The 15,160-nt window shown below is 52.8% G+C and overlaps 5 protein-coding genes across 5 annotated transcripts; 3 read left to right on the forward strand and 2 right to left on the reverse strand.

The window, feature by feature from the left end:
* Window positions 1–199: 199 nt before the first annotated feature.
* On the reverse strand, window positions 200–1,443 carry K489DRAFT_422756 (uncharacterized protein; the record flags this gene model as incomplete). The annotated part of the gene is made up of 4 exons (XM_033608243.1): window positions 200–759; window positions 819–861; window positions 889–992; window positions 1,156–1,443. 4 exons carry the CDS (start codon window positions 1,441–1,443, stop codon window positions 613–615), a joined length of 582 nt encoding a protein of 193 aa, XP_033461291.1. The 3' UTR covers window positions 200–612.
* Window positions 1,444–2,513: 1,070 nt separating this feature from the next.
* On the forward strand, window positions 2,514–3,569 carry K489DRAFT_178086 (uncharacterized protein). Its single transcript, XM_033599432.1, has 2 exons — window positions 2,514–2,851; window positions 2,927–3,569. Exons 1-2 carry the CDS (start codon window positions 2,686–2,688, stop codon window positions 3,313–3,315), a joined length of 555 nt encoding a protein of 184 aa, XP_033461292.1. The 5' UTR covers window positions 2,514–2,685; the 3' UTR covers window positions 3,316–3,569.
* Window positions 3,570–4,158: 589 nt separating this feature from the next.
* On the forward strand, window positions 4,159–4,526 carry K489DRAFT_178201 (uncharacterized protein). The gene has a single exon (XM_033599435.1). It carries the CDS (start codon window positions 4,216–4,218, stop codon window positions 4,486–4,488), a length of 273 nt encoding a protein of 90 aa, XP_033461293.1. The 5' UTR covers window positions 4,159–4,215; the 3' UTR covers window positions 4,489–4,526.
* A 1,391-nt stretch (window positions 4,527–5,917) lies between these two features.
* On the forward strand, window positions 5,918–7,105 carry K489DRAFT_178205 (uncharacterized protein). Its single transcript, XM_033599436.1, has one exon. The coding sequence runs from the start codon at window positions 6,351–6,353 to the stop codon at window positions 6,882–6,884; it is 534 nt and encodes a 177-aa protein (XP_033461294.1). The 5' UTR covers window positions 5,918–6,350; the 3' UTR covers window positions 6,885–7,105.
* Window positions 7,106–11,569: 4,464 nt separating this feature from the next.
* On the reverse strand, window positions 11,570–14,521 carry K489DRAFT_369156 (uncharacterized protein; the record flags this gene model as incomplete). Its single annotated transcript, XM_033603014.1, has 1 exon — window positions 11,570–14,521. The coding sequence occupies one exon, from the start codon at window positions 14,519–14,521 to the stop codon at window positions 11,570–11,572; it is 2,952 nt and encodes a 983-aa protein (XP_033461295.1).
* Window positions 14,522–15,160: the final 639 nt, after the last annotated feature.

A 15,160-nucleotide genomic window follows, 5' to 3' on the forward strand; every position in this document is an offset into this window, starting at 1 on the left:
GGCAAGCTGTGCTTCTCCACAAAATTGATCCATTCCGGACTCTGGAGTCCCATTGGGCATCGCCCACGCGACCGCAATCAATCTCTTGCCAATCTAGTTCTTCACCGCCACCGTGGCCAATGCGGGTAAACGAGGGCAATATAATCCACGTGTCTTGCGTGTTCTCGGAGCTTCTTTGCCGACACCAAGAACATGGCTCTTCTCATGGTTACAAGGTTGTGGTGGAAACTGTAAGTCCTTCGTGCTGGCTCGAGCGCAAGTGCTTACTTTGCCCCAGAATCGATCGCGTCGCTGTTGGGCACTGGCGAACTTTGCGGCCACTAGCTGGGCCTGCCACGCCTCGGCTTCAGGCTAAACGGGCACGCCAGGGAATCCTCACCCTAGCCTCACGAGCATGCGTTCTGATGGTTTGGGGTTGTCCTTGTAGGTAACAATGCCCGCGCAGGCAGGAAACGGTGTTCCACAGAATGGCCCATGCTCCGTTGCTGTGGTTGGTGATCGGTCGCCAGTCCGTAAGAGCAGATCTGCCGTGGCTCAGTTTATGTGAAGGGTGTCGTTCTGCAAAGGCGAGTCGCTGTCTTTCAAGGAGCCATCGATAGATCCGCGACGCACTCATCGTATGTTGTCAAGATTGTCGCGATGTACCGGTAAATCGGTATCTAGCCCGGCGATGCGGGGTCTGGGTAAGGCGAGCTCATCCGCGACGTTGCCATCTGCAGATAAGCATGCCGATTCGATCACTGCTTGTACTTTCGGATCCTAAAGGAGTAAGTGTGCTTGCTACCCCAAGTGCTGCATCGCACGGCTAACAAACATACGAAAGACGCATTGTTGTTTGTTGCAGGCTTCGAATGAATGCGACTGCGAGCAATGTTGGGCAACACTCACAAGACACAAGAGCGGCAGAGATGAGCGAAGTTTAGAAGACGCATAAAATCCACCTTGACAGTACCCCGGGCGTGTTCGTTATCTTTACCGACCACGAACAGATGCTGCGCCACGTGCAGCAGGCCGCCTCCCACCCAAACAAAAAAACAATGATGGAACCGACAACGCATCATGAGCGGGCTTGCCTGCATGCGGGGCGAATGTTTAGCTTTTTCTCATCAAAACTCGACTACAACGCTGACAAAACGGACATGCTATTCCTCCCACCTCCCAACAACCACCGCCCGGGCACAACCACCTAGACATATGATCAATCGAGCCGAATGCAGCATGCCGCATTCCCATGTGCAATTTCGGTGCTCCTACTTTGGCGACTGCTATATTGGGCCTGACCGTGCACATCGCATTTGCTGAAAATGCACCATCCGTGGGCTCTGTCGAATCCGGATGTGTCAACGGGGAGGACTTAGCATCTCCCTCGACTATCAGGGTGTGAACCTTGTCACAGCTACGCCGATGCAGCCATCCTTCGCTACCGCCCTGGCGGGCCGTCATTGTGGAGTGTATGCTCGCTCTGCAGGATCTTTCTAGCCACTGATTCCGCCATTTCCAACAGTCCCGAGATTCCCAATCTGGACCTCAAATGCGATGCGGATGGACCTTTTAATTTCCAGCGACGTCAGCGGACGCCGCACTTTGCCCTTATCTAATTGCGGCTGGCACGATTACGGCGATCGATCCTACGAATGTGCTTGATGGCGGCGGTGCTTCATAGCAACCGGCGCAAGGCTCTAGCCGCCAGCACGACCTCCGCCTCAGACGGCCCACAGCCCGTTCGCTGAGATGCACGTTGATTCCCAACACTGCTGCCTGTCGACTGCACGTCGTTGGTTCATGTGGTCGATGCCGAGCATATGCTCGAAGTCCCTGCTTCAGAAGCAGGGATGGAACGCCCTTTTGTAGGTCAAATTCATCAAGTACCCTCCCCGATGGCCTTAACGGAGGCACAAGTCCTGTCGTTCATCTTCCCTGCACTTACCTCCGGCTGACCCCTGTCCGGAAGGCGCTCGAAGAGGCTTTCGATCAGCCCTTAACATAGTGCGAGGCATGCGCTACGAAGGCCGGCAGGGAATTCCACCATGTGGATCCTCTTTACTGGAAACAGCTCGTGCGGCAAGATCGGATAGCCTCGCATATTGTTACAGTCAATGGAATAATTCGTTTCACAGAATAATCCGCTCTGAGCCCCGTCTGTGCTCCAATGTAAGCCGCCGAATTGGCAGCAGCTTTGGCCTCGTGGTCATGGCTTGCTCTTGGTTTGTGCGAGCGATCGTCAAGCGATGTGGTGCGTTGATTGCCAGCGCATCCTCTGTTGATCATTGGCATAGCGATGTCATCACCAGAAAGGATTCGTTCCATGCCCAGACCATCCATCTACGGCCCGGGCATTGATCTTCCTCACACCTGAAAGCTGCCAAACAAGGTCTTTGGCCTGCATGCTGAGTGAATGGTTGATGAGGTCGTGGACATGTTCAAACGGCCAATAATAAGATGACATGCATACGCTGTACACCCAAACAAAGGACGCTCAAGCCACGCACTAACAGTGTTTCTGTCAGTACACACATATGTCGTTCGCTCCTCGATATCCATCCTCAACAGAAATATTTAAATCAATCGACAACGCCGAAATTTTCTTGATAACCGACCACTCGCCGGTAAACCTGCGTTATTCCTTTTCCTCCCCGCACATCATATCGCTCCCATCACCTCGAAACCACCCGAGACAACGTCATCATGGACTCTCACGACTCAATCTGTGAGCACCAGCGCCGGGGTAAAGAGTGTGAGCCATGCAAAAGCAACGAAGAGAAGACATCTGTCTCCCATACCGGCGGTTGGAGTGATCAATCGGTCAGAGTCGTCTTAGCTGACCACAATCCGGGTACTACCCGAGGTCAAGGTTCGTCACTCGCCGGCCATCATCGGAACATTACTTGCAATCGGCTCTTCTCTCTGACGTCGCAACTGTCCATAGATCTAAAGAGCACGACAGGATATGCCCCTTTCCCAACGTATGACCATCCGTCTTTCTCAACAACCGAACCTCGCTCTCAAGTTCTCATTGAGAAAGGTTGCTCGTACGAATCTCCTTATCCGAGCCAAGTATCCTGGCACGGCGATCCATCGCACAGAAAACATCATCAAGCTCCTCGTGGTACATTCGAGCAACTTGGTCAAGCTACCAACACTCCTCAACGCAGCGATGAGATTTCGGCCAGAAGACACCGCACTTCCTCAATGTTCTGCCAACCGCCGGGATCTGATGGCTCTCAAGGACAGACTGTCGACCTCAACAGCGGCTTATCACACATTGAGCCTGCTGGTCAAGGGCGTGATGCTGAAGAACGACCGGAACGGGGATGATTGGGCCTAGACAGCGGTATATTGTGAGACTACAGCTCAATACAGTCGACACGTAGTGTAGACTTTATGCAAAGGCATTGATCGAGTAGGTCTTGCTCTTACTTGAGCCCGCGGTATCTTATATAAATTCGTACTATTACTTTTGTAGAAATTAAGCCAAAACTGCTTTCCTGGTGCGGAATCCACATTCTGGTGCGTTTCTTCAGTGTTGCATACAACCATTTGAAAGAGTACACATACTGCAAGGGCGAAACTGCCCCACGCTTCTACGATGATGAATATTCCTTCACACAGGCTTCGCCGAGGAGGTAGACTTCGGGGCATTGGCGATCCTGTCCGTCCAGGTGGGTGTCTTGTCGAGAGCCGCACCTCAGAAGCATCTCCGACGCGTCATCCAAATTTCAAATGGCTCAACACATAATCATGAGGAAAAGCTCAAAATGCTCGATTTCTTTCACCGCTTCTTTACGGACGCCTTTTTGGTGCCTGAAAGCGATCTTGGGGCGAATCAAGGCGAGAGGGACCAGCCGAATAACGGTGGGTGTCCAGTCCACCGTCGCACGACGGTGGCGCGACGGCGGGCTGGATGGGCGGTGAAGACGAAGGGATTTCTTCCGTAATTTCTTTCTTGCACGATGTCATCCGTCATTAGAAGACGGGTCGTCGCTCTGGGGTACATGTACCCTAGTTCATGCGTCGAATAGAATCGTGTGAAATGTCGAATTTCTGGAACTTGGAATTGCAGTCTGCCATTCGCTGATGACAAGCTATTAGCCCACATCTTGAATGTTGATTGGTTCGCTCGCCAGAATCCATATCCTTTCGTGCATGTTGCCAAGGTATGGAATCAAATCGGGTGAGAATCATCAGTGGGGCAGTGCTGTACCTGCCTAGCCAACAATGCGAGCAAGGCTGTGCATATGCAGCACCACAATCTTGACGGCGAATTGCCATGTAGCCGCGATCATTGGTGCGCGGTACTGTCATGGTTATCAAAAACGAAAAAGACTTTGTGCGTCAGAGCTTCGCTTGACCTTGGAAAGTCGGGCCCGTCAAGAATCTCGTGACGCCGTCATCACGTCGGATGTGCAAGCCTCAGTGGGAAAAGAGCCGTCCACGGTGGACATCGTACATCCAGTGATTAAGCAGACACAGGTCAAGACTGCTGAGTAATTATTACGCGTTTGCCCAGGTGCTGCATTCGGGCAGCACGGGAGAGTGTTTGTGTTGCAGGGACGAGACTGCGTCGTTGTTCTTCACAGATGTGTTACGCTTCGGCCCGCAGCCTTGCCTGCCTAAGTCCACTGCATGTGGGCTGATCCAACGACAACACGGATGTCTTACTGACAAACTCGCACGTATCAAAATATTCAATCTTCTCGAGCCTACTAGGTCTGAGCCAGGCCTTGCCACAGACTGTATATATACAGATCTGGCGTTCCGAAATGCAACATGCGAATGGAAATAATCATCCCTCCCTCAGCCTCCACAATATAATATTTGCCGAGTGAAGAGATCGTAAAGGTTTTTACTGTCCAGGAGGAGAGATCTTCCGAACCTTGATCGTATGACATCAGTGGCCAAAGAAATGGTCGAGCTTCTTAGCAACAAATGATCCGTGATCGTGCTACATGATTTTGATTTCTGGCGCATGCCATCCATTAACGTTTCGGTCGCGACCCGTACTAGCTCCTGCGAGACGGGAGGCACGCATGCACGTAGCGATGAGATCTCGTTAAGGTGTCTGTTCGCAAGGCTGTGATGCCAGTGTATAAGCCATTTCCGAAGATGTCGTCGGATCTCGTTTCGACGTCAAGAGACCGAATTGGGGAACACCGCATGTCGTCAAGCTGCCCGACACCGGCGCCATTCGCTGGCGGCAGCCAACAATGCTTATCTGTTGGTGTCAACGCTTCAATCTCGATCTCGGGGGCCCTGCTCCGCCCGGCGCATGACATTTTCGTGGCGACGCACAAGCCTGGCGCCCGCTCTTCCATCCGTCTGCCGTCCGTCGGCTCGTGGCCGCGCGATGCTGTGGTGTTGATTTGTTGGCTGGGAGAATGCCGTCGACCGATGGCACGGCCCGTTGTCTCACCGCCGCTACCAAGGGAATCCCTTCCAAGGTTGTCACCATTTGTCCATCACCAGGCTCTTCCCAAGCAACTTTAATTATCATGTATCGTCGACTGTACACGTCTCGCCAATGAAATCTCTTCTCATTGTGCGCTTGCAGCCATGTTGGTCAGTGCCCTTTGGTGATTCGAAGGCGAAGCTGTAGTGGGTGCGACAATCGATTCTGAGGAGCGCCTCCGCAATCTATCTGGGATTCCCCACATCCCATCCTATTGGGCGACGCTTGCACGACGGTGTCGGTCCTTCCGTCAACCAGTCTGAACCAATGCTACCAGGATATACATGGGGCGCGTAAGCGAGTGATGAACTGGCTGGCACCTGACGATTCGGAGTTGTGACCGACGTCAGTCTCCTTCGGCCTCATTCTACGATCCCGGGCAGATGATGTGACGCTCTGCCAGCTCAAGCCGACGCTATTGACGCATTGTCACGGTGTGTCGAGCCCTGAATATTCTCAAGCCTGAGAACGGTCGCATGAGCGTCCCTACTGATCGACGGTGTGGGCGGAGATCCTGAGTGCCTCGACTTGGCGTCATTGATTCTGCACCTTACTATGTTTCTTGTCCATTTTGTCTATACGACCGGGAACACCGCTGAGACGTATGCAGCGCCTGGTGGTATCTCTTGCAATGAAATCTTGGAGGCTTGCGGACTGATCATGTCGCGGTCCCGATGGCACGATCAAATCGAAACTGCGGCAAATCCTTGTGTGAGGAAACTTTGTTCGCAAGGGAGGCAATCTCCAACCGGAGTCGCGAGGGGGCATATCGTTGCATTCAAGTACACCCGCAATTCCATCTCGCACAACAGCGCAAAGAACGACTTGATGACAAACTCGAAAAAACCGAACAGAATCGACTTAGAATTATGTATGCGGGATTGCGCTTGCAATTAAAGCCCGAATGCAGCCCTTATCACTGGTGCTTGATCCCGATGTGGTTGACCTGCAGCGATGTGTGCGCTTGCTTCTATGGCGACAAGGAAGGCGCCGCAGATCTGTACACACTCGTCGCGCATACTGTCCAGATGCAGATGCTTTGTGTGTGGGGTACCAGCTGTGCCGCTTCACTGATACTGCTCGAAATTTGTGGGTTATTACTCACTCGACCGCACCGATGAATTTCCCGGCGCTCACACCGGCCACGACGTCCAACTCCACAGCGTACCTTTTATCTGTATCCTTGATGGGGATGGACGATTGGCTCTGCATGGCTCCCTGCGAGATCAAGCGAAAGTCTAAATTCTCAAAAGGAAAACAAATCGACGCCAGTGCCGGCTGGGACATTCTCTACTTGCTCTCACCTGTCGGGCGACGCGGCATGCTCTGCAAAAAGAGCGTGCGCCTGCTGCGAATCGAGGCCCTTGGCCTCGCTCAGTCCGGGTCTGCATACCCACCGGTGAAGCTTAGCGTGCGGGACATCACAGAATTTACCTAGATTTGAAATATTCGCATCGCATGATAGTTTGGGAGGCTCGCCTTCGCCAACACAGCAAGCCCGGTGACCATATCGTCTTGTATTCGCCTATCTGAACAAGCACAACCGTACGGTACAGCGTCACACCTTTTTCGAGGTGGTGTGCTCTCTGCAGACTTCCTTCTCGCCTGCATATTTTGTCGTATCGAGCACACACTCGTCTCGAACCCTTGGCATAATTTCCGCATCTGCCGAAAGATTTCTGAAACGAGGCAATTTGCATGCCTGAAATTTACGGAACCGGCACAAGCTACCTGGTTGGCCTCAGCATTGCAGCAAGTTTGGCAATTGACAGTCTAACGCGGACAAGCGTGCTGGACTGGAATCGGCATGGCCGAAGATTGCTGATCCGGTTCGATGGCGATGGTACATTTAGCTCCCGCATGTATCGCGCTTCCTTCTTATGCAACGTTCTTTCGACGAAAATGCTGGAGCAGTATCCATAGCTTTCCACAATGCTTGGCCTGTCTCTCCAAACGTATTCGTACGAATTCATCCTTCGGCACCGCTCTCGGAAAACGCACCTCTAGCCTGGATTGATCTGGCACGAATTGCAGTGCCTGATAGAGGACCTAGAAAGAGAGGAGTATGTGGCACGTAGTGTTCCTTGAAATGACTGGATGACAGAACCTCTTCGCCATCCCTGCCTGGCCGAGTTCCGATTCTGGTCACTTGGCACACCATCCTTGCTACCTCGTGGCTGCGCACTTGCCGTGTCCACTGCTGACGACCTTTCAATACTGACGACCGCCTTTCTAGGGTGACGTCCGCCGAACTGGTACCTGTTGTGACGCATCTTCGCTATCGCTGCCAAGCTGGTGCCGCTCACGGGTGTTGACTTGTGTGTCATCACGATACATCTGGTTGGTCTGCCGATCTACTTCTGAAATTGTCGAACTGCCACACCCCATGCGCCTGGCGTGATCACCCAGAAACTAGTGGTGTGTTCGTTGCAGTATCTTTTCGGCAAGATGGGTTAGCTTGAACTTTCTACGTTCCGATCCGGCAGTTGTTGCACAATCCACCGTGGGAAGATGGGCACACATAGTTAAATCCTGGCCCGTCCACGAACCGCCGAAGAGCATACGTCGTAGCCAAGAACATAAATTGTTAGTAGTCCAAGCGTCGCATACAGTGTCTATCCCAAGAGACCACATCGGGACAGAGGAGCGCTTCGAAACACTATAAAAGAGCTTCAAGACAGGCTGTGAGCTTTTCTCGTCCTCCTCTTCGTGCTCGCACATCCTCAGCTTTACCCCGAAGTCACATACGTTCATCGTGGAAGCACTAGCTTTGACATTCCAGGGCTCTCGCACAGCCCATTCTCTGTCCTCGCGCTTATCCGTTCTACCTGTCACGGAGTATTCGAAACGATGAGTGATTCCATGGGAGGATCTTCCCCCTCAGCATGCATTCATCAGCGTCCACTGTTGACATGCAACCATTGTCACACGGAAGATGGCATTTTACACATCGGCACGAACGATGATTTGACAATATCACGCTCGCTCGGTGGCCCCTTACCACATATGCATCCGCCCTCGCACCTACAAGGTCTGTCGCCCCTTAACCCACTGTCATGATCCTTTGATGAAGACGTGAAAGCTCACGTTGGAGGTGAAATAGCAAAGTGTGAAGTCGAAAAATTATCCGCAGCGACCAGGGACAATCCGCCTCGACCTGGTCGCGCCAACTTCCATAACTTTACAATTACGAGTTCTCCACACAACCCGGGCATTTATGGTGATCCGGACGGGCTCCTGACACTGGATCAGACAGGTTCAGGGCCTGCCAGCGTCTCCAGCAATCCTCAAAACAACGTGCGCGCGATGTAGGCATGCCATTCTTACCCTTATTCTTCTGACGCCGATTAAAGCATCCACTCGAGTACCGGCGTCGTGCATATGGTCGAATACGATAACTTCGAGGCCAGCTTTACCTTACGCAAGAAGCGGGACGGCCGATCAGATGAGTGCCAGTGTTCGTTCATTGAGAATGTCATGCGTATGAATTATGGTCGTGGGAGCGTAGGATGATTTTGAGTATAATGTATTATATTGTCCAGCGGAGACGGATTTCCTAATTCAACTTTGATTTGATGTGTAAGATGAAGCACAATATATCTCGTTGTGTTACAATGCAGTGTCATGGCCTGAGAATACATATGCGCGAATTGTAGCTGTGGATCCCGGATTTGTCTGGCCGAAAAGCAGACGAAAGGGTGGCAGCAAGGATGCGTTGCGGGTGTAGCTGGTGAATACTTGTGTGAAAATGTCTCTGCACTTGTGCATGCGTCTGGGTTGTGGCAAGCCTGCATGAACTGTACGCAGGTACCGGCCAATGTCCATGAAATAATGGCTTTTTGCTTCACGCCGATGTAATGCACATGCGGATGATCGCAATGGCATCTCACGGGATTCATCATCCTGGACGATCTCATGGTTCCTGAACTCATGTCAACATGTATCGATCTTGCAATAAAAAACTCATCTTCGCACACACGAACGTCGTCGCTCCAAGACCCGATGGGGCAACGTAAGCAGCTCGCCTCCGAGGAGGGAGGACGGCAAATGTGCGGAGTGCTGCGAGGGAGGCGAAGCGCAACGAGCCTTGTACCGCAGATAGATTCCACTCACCGCTACTGACCATAGACGCCTCTTCCGTGGTGCAGCTAAACCTGGTTACTATCCTCAGCATGGTGATATGAAGGACCGCGCACTCCTGGACACACAGACACACACAGGTCGACACGCTATGGCGTCATTCAGCTCGTCGAGTATGAAACACCAATGGGAGCACAGACGAGCTGGATATAATGTAGTGGTTTACCATATCGTGATTGACTCGCGCTCTGTTTGCTCGGCGAATTTGATTGCACGGAAGCTTCTCACAAAGCCTATGTCGCCTTTCTTCGTCGGGAACAGGCAGATGCAGAGTGAGGACATCGGTATTAGCGGCCGGTGTTTGCAGCGTTGCCACGACGGATTCTTGTCACCGTAAGGGTAGGGAGTCCAAAGCAGCGTTGTGGTCGCAGGCGTCCACCCCTGTGCCACCCTTCGCTTTAAGCTTTTATGCATTTCGCGCTAGTTGACGTGTCAAGCCACATCCTGGGAAATCACCGTCTTTTGAGATGAACCTAATACAGTGAAACGACGTGTGTTGTCTTCATCTGCCTACCGCCTCTTGACGCCTGTGCTTCACCAGTGGAAGATTCATAGTTGGTTAAAATGGATAAAGGAGGCCTGTTTCAAAGTGCGAGATGAGCCACAAAAAAGGATTTTTATGCGCCGAGCAACACCCGCCAATGCGGTACCTGCAAGGCATACAGATCCTGAAACGTGCTCGGGCATTACTCTACTCGTAAGGATGAGACGCGTACCGATCTTGCCCAGAGATCATGCCATGTTGAACTCCAAACGCGATAAGGACACGGATATGAAGAATTTTCAACGACTACGCGCCCGGCCTTGTCCGGTCCGGAAGGGCATTCTTTGAAATCCTTGGCCGAACCTGCTGGACTTGTTGGGCAGCCGTCGTCGTACAATCCTGATGATATCTCTCCAGGTTTCGATGGTTTCGTTCTAGATCTTGACAAATCAGGCCACCCTGGGGAGACTCATGCCAAGGCTGAGTGATTACGTATCCCCGCAATATGTTGTGAAGGCGCCGCACGGCTCAACACTCCTAAGAGTGCCTGAAAAGCGCATCGCTAGCTGGCGTATGTGAGCCTCGTCTCGCGCCGCACGAGTGATATCGAGAAAGAGCAACGCTAGCAGGAACTTGGTGTGCTGACTGTATCTTGAACATTGGTTTGCGGAAAATTAAGACTCCCGCACCAGGTGCTCTGACGTATTTACAGACCACGCACTGACCCCAGAACGAAATTAACTGGCTCTCCAGAATAGCCAGCCCGGAGAAGGTGACCAGATGTACGTTGCCCACAATCGCATAGCCGCTCGTCAAGTTTTCGCAACGAAGTCGTCATGGCAAATCTCTGCACTGCCCGGCTCGCAGGCTACCGATCACATACATGTCCAACAGCAAACATGGTCCCTGTCTTGGCTGTCCGATCTGACAGCAGGCACCGATTATTACATCAGCTCATCCAAGTTTGACTTGAGGCTTTTTATGCACACGCACGTGCGACCAGTTTATACAGTCCCAGGGTTTGACAAGAGTTGAGTCACTTTGCGTTGGTTCTGTTTTTGCCCATGGCGAACAGCTTCGATGTTTCCAACAATGGCCGGACGAGCGACAACAGCGCCGAGAATACCAACGACCATGCTGAGCGCAATATGACAAGTACGAAGTGCAAGTGTGAGCTGTACGAATTGACGGCGCGATGAATTAGAAACATGGTGCCTCAGGCAACGGACTGCAGTTGGTGACCTGCTTTTGAGTGTGCAGAATGGACATGCTCGGAATCTAATCATTCATCTCTCTGCCACGAGAGGCGAATAGGCCCTGATATCGTTACGCATTACCGTCACGCAATATTAAATCGTTCGTGCCCGTTTCGGGCATGGATTCCTTGAAAGCAAATTTCACCTTTTATTTTATTTTATTTTATAATATTCCGCATGATCACTATATCAATGCGCCAGCCAAGTCGACCGGCATCTCGTCGCCCACTTGTAGTACCAACATCATTTCAACAGATCCTGCAAGATGGAACTGATGTCTCCGCTGGCTCCAGGGGCGCCTGCCAATGGTTGCACCGAATCGACACCCGCTGCAGGCGGTAAGAAGCCAAGGGCTGGTTGTTGTTGTAGCAGCTCAGAGTTTCCTGGTGGTCGAATCGGACCCATTGACTTGCCACCACAGCCCTTTTGCAACGCTTCATCCATAATGAGGAATTGCGCACGCAATTGCTGCATCTGCGCGCGCAGCTCATCACATGTGCTGCCGTTGGCTTGACCGCCTTGGCCAAGTCCGCCCTGTCCGAGCCCGCTCTGCCACGACCAGCTCTGTCCAACACCACTTTGTCCAACACCACCTTGTCCAATTCCACCTTGTGCGGTTCCGCCTTGAGTGGTGCCGTCTTGTCCAAATTCCCATCGTCCACGCCCACCTTGTCCGAGCCCGACCTGTCCGGAACCTCCTTGCCCGACACTACCTTGCCCAACACCACCTTGCCCATTACCACCTTGTCCGAGGCCTCCGTGTCCGAGGCCACCTTGTGTAGTGCCGCCTTGTCCGAATTCCCATCGTCCGGACCCGCCCTGTCCGAGCCCGACCTGTCCGGAACCTCCTTGCCCAACACTACCTTGCCCAACACCACCTTGCCCAATGTCACCTTGCCCAATGCCGCCTTGTCCAAGGCCTCCTTGTCCGAGCCCAACACCACCTTGGGTAGTACCACCCTGCGAAGTGCCGCCTTGGGTATTACCTCCTTGCGTTGTGCTGCCTTGGGTGGTGCCGTGTTGCCAGGTGCCTTGTTGCCAAGTGTTGCCTTGGTTGGAACCTCCCTGGCCGAGTTGAGTCCGGGAGTTTTCGGCCTCATCCTTTGTGACCTGAGTCCATGACCCGAATCTATTCTGGATCCACCATCCATTCGAGCCCTGGACCCATGTGTTTTGAGCGTTCTGATAAGAGTAGTCCTGAGCGAACTGGACCAGGTTGCCGTTGGTGTTCGTGTATCGTTGACCACGGGTCACATATATCCAAGATCCCTTGTCATCCTGGAAAGCACCAGTGTACTCCTGTCTGCTATCGGCCTGTCCAGTCTGCGTTGCTTTGGCTTCATTCTCGGTAGTCTTGGTCCAGCTTCCCGAGCTGTTCTGGTACCACCAACCATTGGACTCTTGCACCCAGACACCTTTGGCATCTTTGAAGGCGTAGTTTGGCACAAAGTGTACGTTGGTACCCTGGCTGTTCTGGAATCTCTGACCCTGAGTGGCAAAGATCCATCGGCCTGTGGATTCTTGGAACCAGTATCCTTGCGCAACATATGTCGGCTTGCCATCGGATCCCTGTGTCTTGCCTTCAGGTGCAGTAGTCCATTTCCCAGACCCATCTGTCGTCCACCATTGGCTCGAGTGTGTCCAACTCGTGCTTCCTCCATTTGTGGAGCCTGAGGTACCATCAGGGAAGGTGATTCCACCCACGCCTGTGCCCGATCCAGGGCCTCCCTTTTGACCCGGCTGCAGACCACTGCCTGCAGAAGGGGGTTGGAAGCTAGAGCCTGAGCCAGGTGGCCACGCAGAGCCTATCGGCCAACCGGGAGGAGGTGGTGGGAAAGTACCGAAGCCGGGCGGGCCCTGAGGCGGTTGAGTTCCGCCGCCGACACCTGAACCAGGTGGCCATGCAGAGCCTAGTGGCCAACCAGGGGGTGGTGGTGGAAAGTTTCCGAAGCCTGGCGGGCCTTTAGGCGGCTGGATTGGGCCACCGGGGCGTTCGCCGTCAGGACCTTTGCCAAGACCTGACTGTCCTCCATTGTGGGGTACTTCAGGAATATTAGTATCCAGGGGATTCGTTGGTTTCTTGCTTTGTAGACACTCGTCCCGCTGTCTTTCCGTATCGGTGAGACGTTTGTTGAGCTGGAGTCCATGCTCGCGGCATTTTCGTAATTCGTCTTCGGCTTCAATGACCCGAGCCTTGGCGTCAGTGACATCCTTTTCTCGTTGTGCACTCTGTCGACGGAGAAGATCTAGATCAGTCCTCAGCTTTTCGCCGTTCTGTCTGCATTCGTCCAGCTTGCGTTTCCAGTCGTCGACTTCGGCGCGGGCTGAGTCAACTTGTTCGAAAGCTCGATCACGTTCACGTTGGAGGCTTGACAGGTTTCCATCGGTAGCATCCTTCCCACGTCGTTGCGCTTCTGAGAGTTGCGCTTTCAATGCTGCCTTCTCAGCCTCGCAATCGCGTTCTTGAAGGTCTTTCGCCTGTTGAAGCTGTGCCAGCTTCTGCTGCAGGTCGTTAGGCGCCAAGGCGCCCGCTCTGGCATTTTCGAGATCGCGTCTCAATTGTGCCTTGGCAGCTTCACATTCACGCTCTTGGAGCTCTTTTGCCTGTTGAAGTCGAGTGAGTGCTTGTTGCAGGTCGCTTGCTGCATTAGAACCAGCTTTGGCAGCTTCCAATTCGCGCCTCAGCTGTGCTTTAGTAGCTTCACACTCGCCCTCTTGAAGTTCCTTTGCTTGCTGCAGCCGGGCTAGCGCTTTTTGTAGATCATCTGCTGCGCCTGATCCAGACTTGGCAGCCTCCAGATCGCGCCTCAATTGTGCTTTGGCAGCTTCACATTCGCGCTCCTGGTCTTGCTTAGAACTTTCGGCGTCTTTGAGCTGTTGCTTGAGTCTGTCAACCTCGGCTTGAGCGTTGTCGAGTTTATTCTTGGCGTCGGTCAATTGTTTGTTCAGAACCTCATCGGGGACGTTTGAATTGCTACCGGTGTCGGTACCTCCTAAAGGTTGAGTCGAAGTCTTCGGGGGTTCCGGCTTGTCATCCTCTTCATCAAATTTTGGCTCTGGACGAGTCGTAGTCAACGGTGCTTTGGGCTTGTTGTCGGGCTCGGATTCATCGGGCTCACGATGTGTGTTTTTCCAAGCTTTCAGCTGCCGCTGCTTAGGTAAAGCAGACGGCACTGTTGGCTCCTGGGACGACATGTTGTAAAGCCGACCGAAAGTGAAGTCAGAATAGAGATTCAGCGTTGGAGAGTATAGGACTTGGGCGCGAGCGTGAGCTAGAGCTCATATATGCAAGAGCGAACGAGCTGTACTTGGAAATTCCACTGTGCCTATGGAGGGAGCGTTTGCTTCACGGCTGATTTTGCACGGTTGCATCGTCTCACAAGTATGCTTGATCTGCATGTGACCGAGGACAGTAGCACGGCCTTGATGCGGCATCAACTACCCAGCCAGCCCCCTCTACTATCGACGTTTCTGAGCTGCATGAACATCGAGATCGCGTACAACGACATCAGTCGGATCTTCGCAAGCCTTCCCAAGCGAGGAGGATTTCGTTGAGATGCAGGTATGCAATCATGACGCGGCCTGAATGCTATTGCGGCATCGCAGATCTAGCTCCAATGACCGTATGTAGACGTGTGTTTGCACAACAGCCATGTAGGCAGATGCGTGCTATGGTCTCAGCATGCTTTAGCTACTGATTCGTCATTGATTGGCCAGATGAATTCCCGACACGGGCTTGGACGTACCAAACTGTACCAGGCAGCACTGTGATGAAAAGAGTCGTGATTTATGGTGTCGTACGCAATGGCCACGTCGGATGATCGCATGCTGCTG

The sequence above is a fragment of the Dissoconium aciculare genome (genome assembly GCF_010015565.1).
Source record: "Dissoconium aciculare CBS 342.82 unplaced genomic scaffold K489scaffold_4, whole genome shotgun sequence".
In the NCBI taxonomy this organism is placed as follows: Eukaryota; Fungi; Ascomycota; class Dothideomycetes; order Mycosphaerellales; family Dissoconiaceae; genus Dissoconium; species Dissoconium aciculare.

Excerpts from the sequence above, each read along its gene's own strand:
- K489DRAFT_178086 (XM_033599432.1), top strand. The coding sequence starts at position 2,686 with ATGGACTCTCACGACTCAATCTGTGAGCACCAGCGCCGGGGTAAAGAG. Across the intron at positions 2,852-2,926 it reads GGGTACTACCCGAGGTCAAG|ATCTAAAGAGCACGACAGGA; the intron begins GTTCGTCACTCG and ends AACTGTCCATAG.
- K489DRAFT_178201 (XM_033599435.1), top strand. The coding sequence starts at position 4,216 with ATGCGAGCAAGGCTGTGCATATGCAGCACCACAATCTTGACGGCGAAT.
- K489DRAFT_178205 (XM_033599436.1), top strand. The coding sequence starts at position 6,351 with ATGCAGCCCTTATCACTGGTGCTTGATCCCGATGTGGTTGACCTGCAG.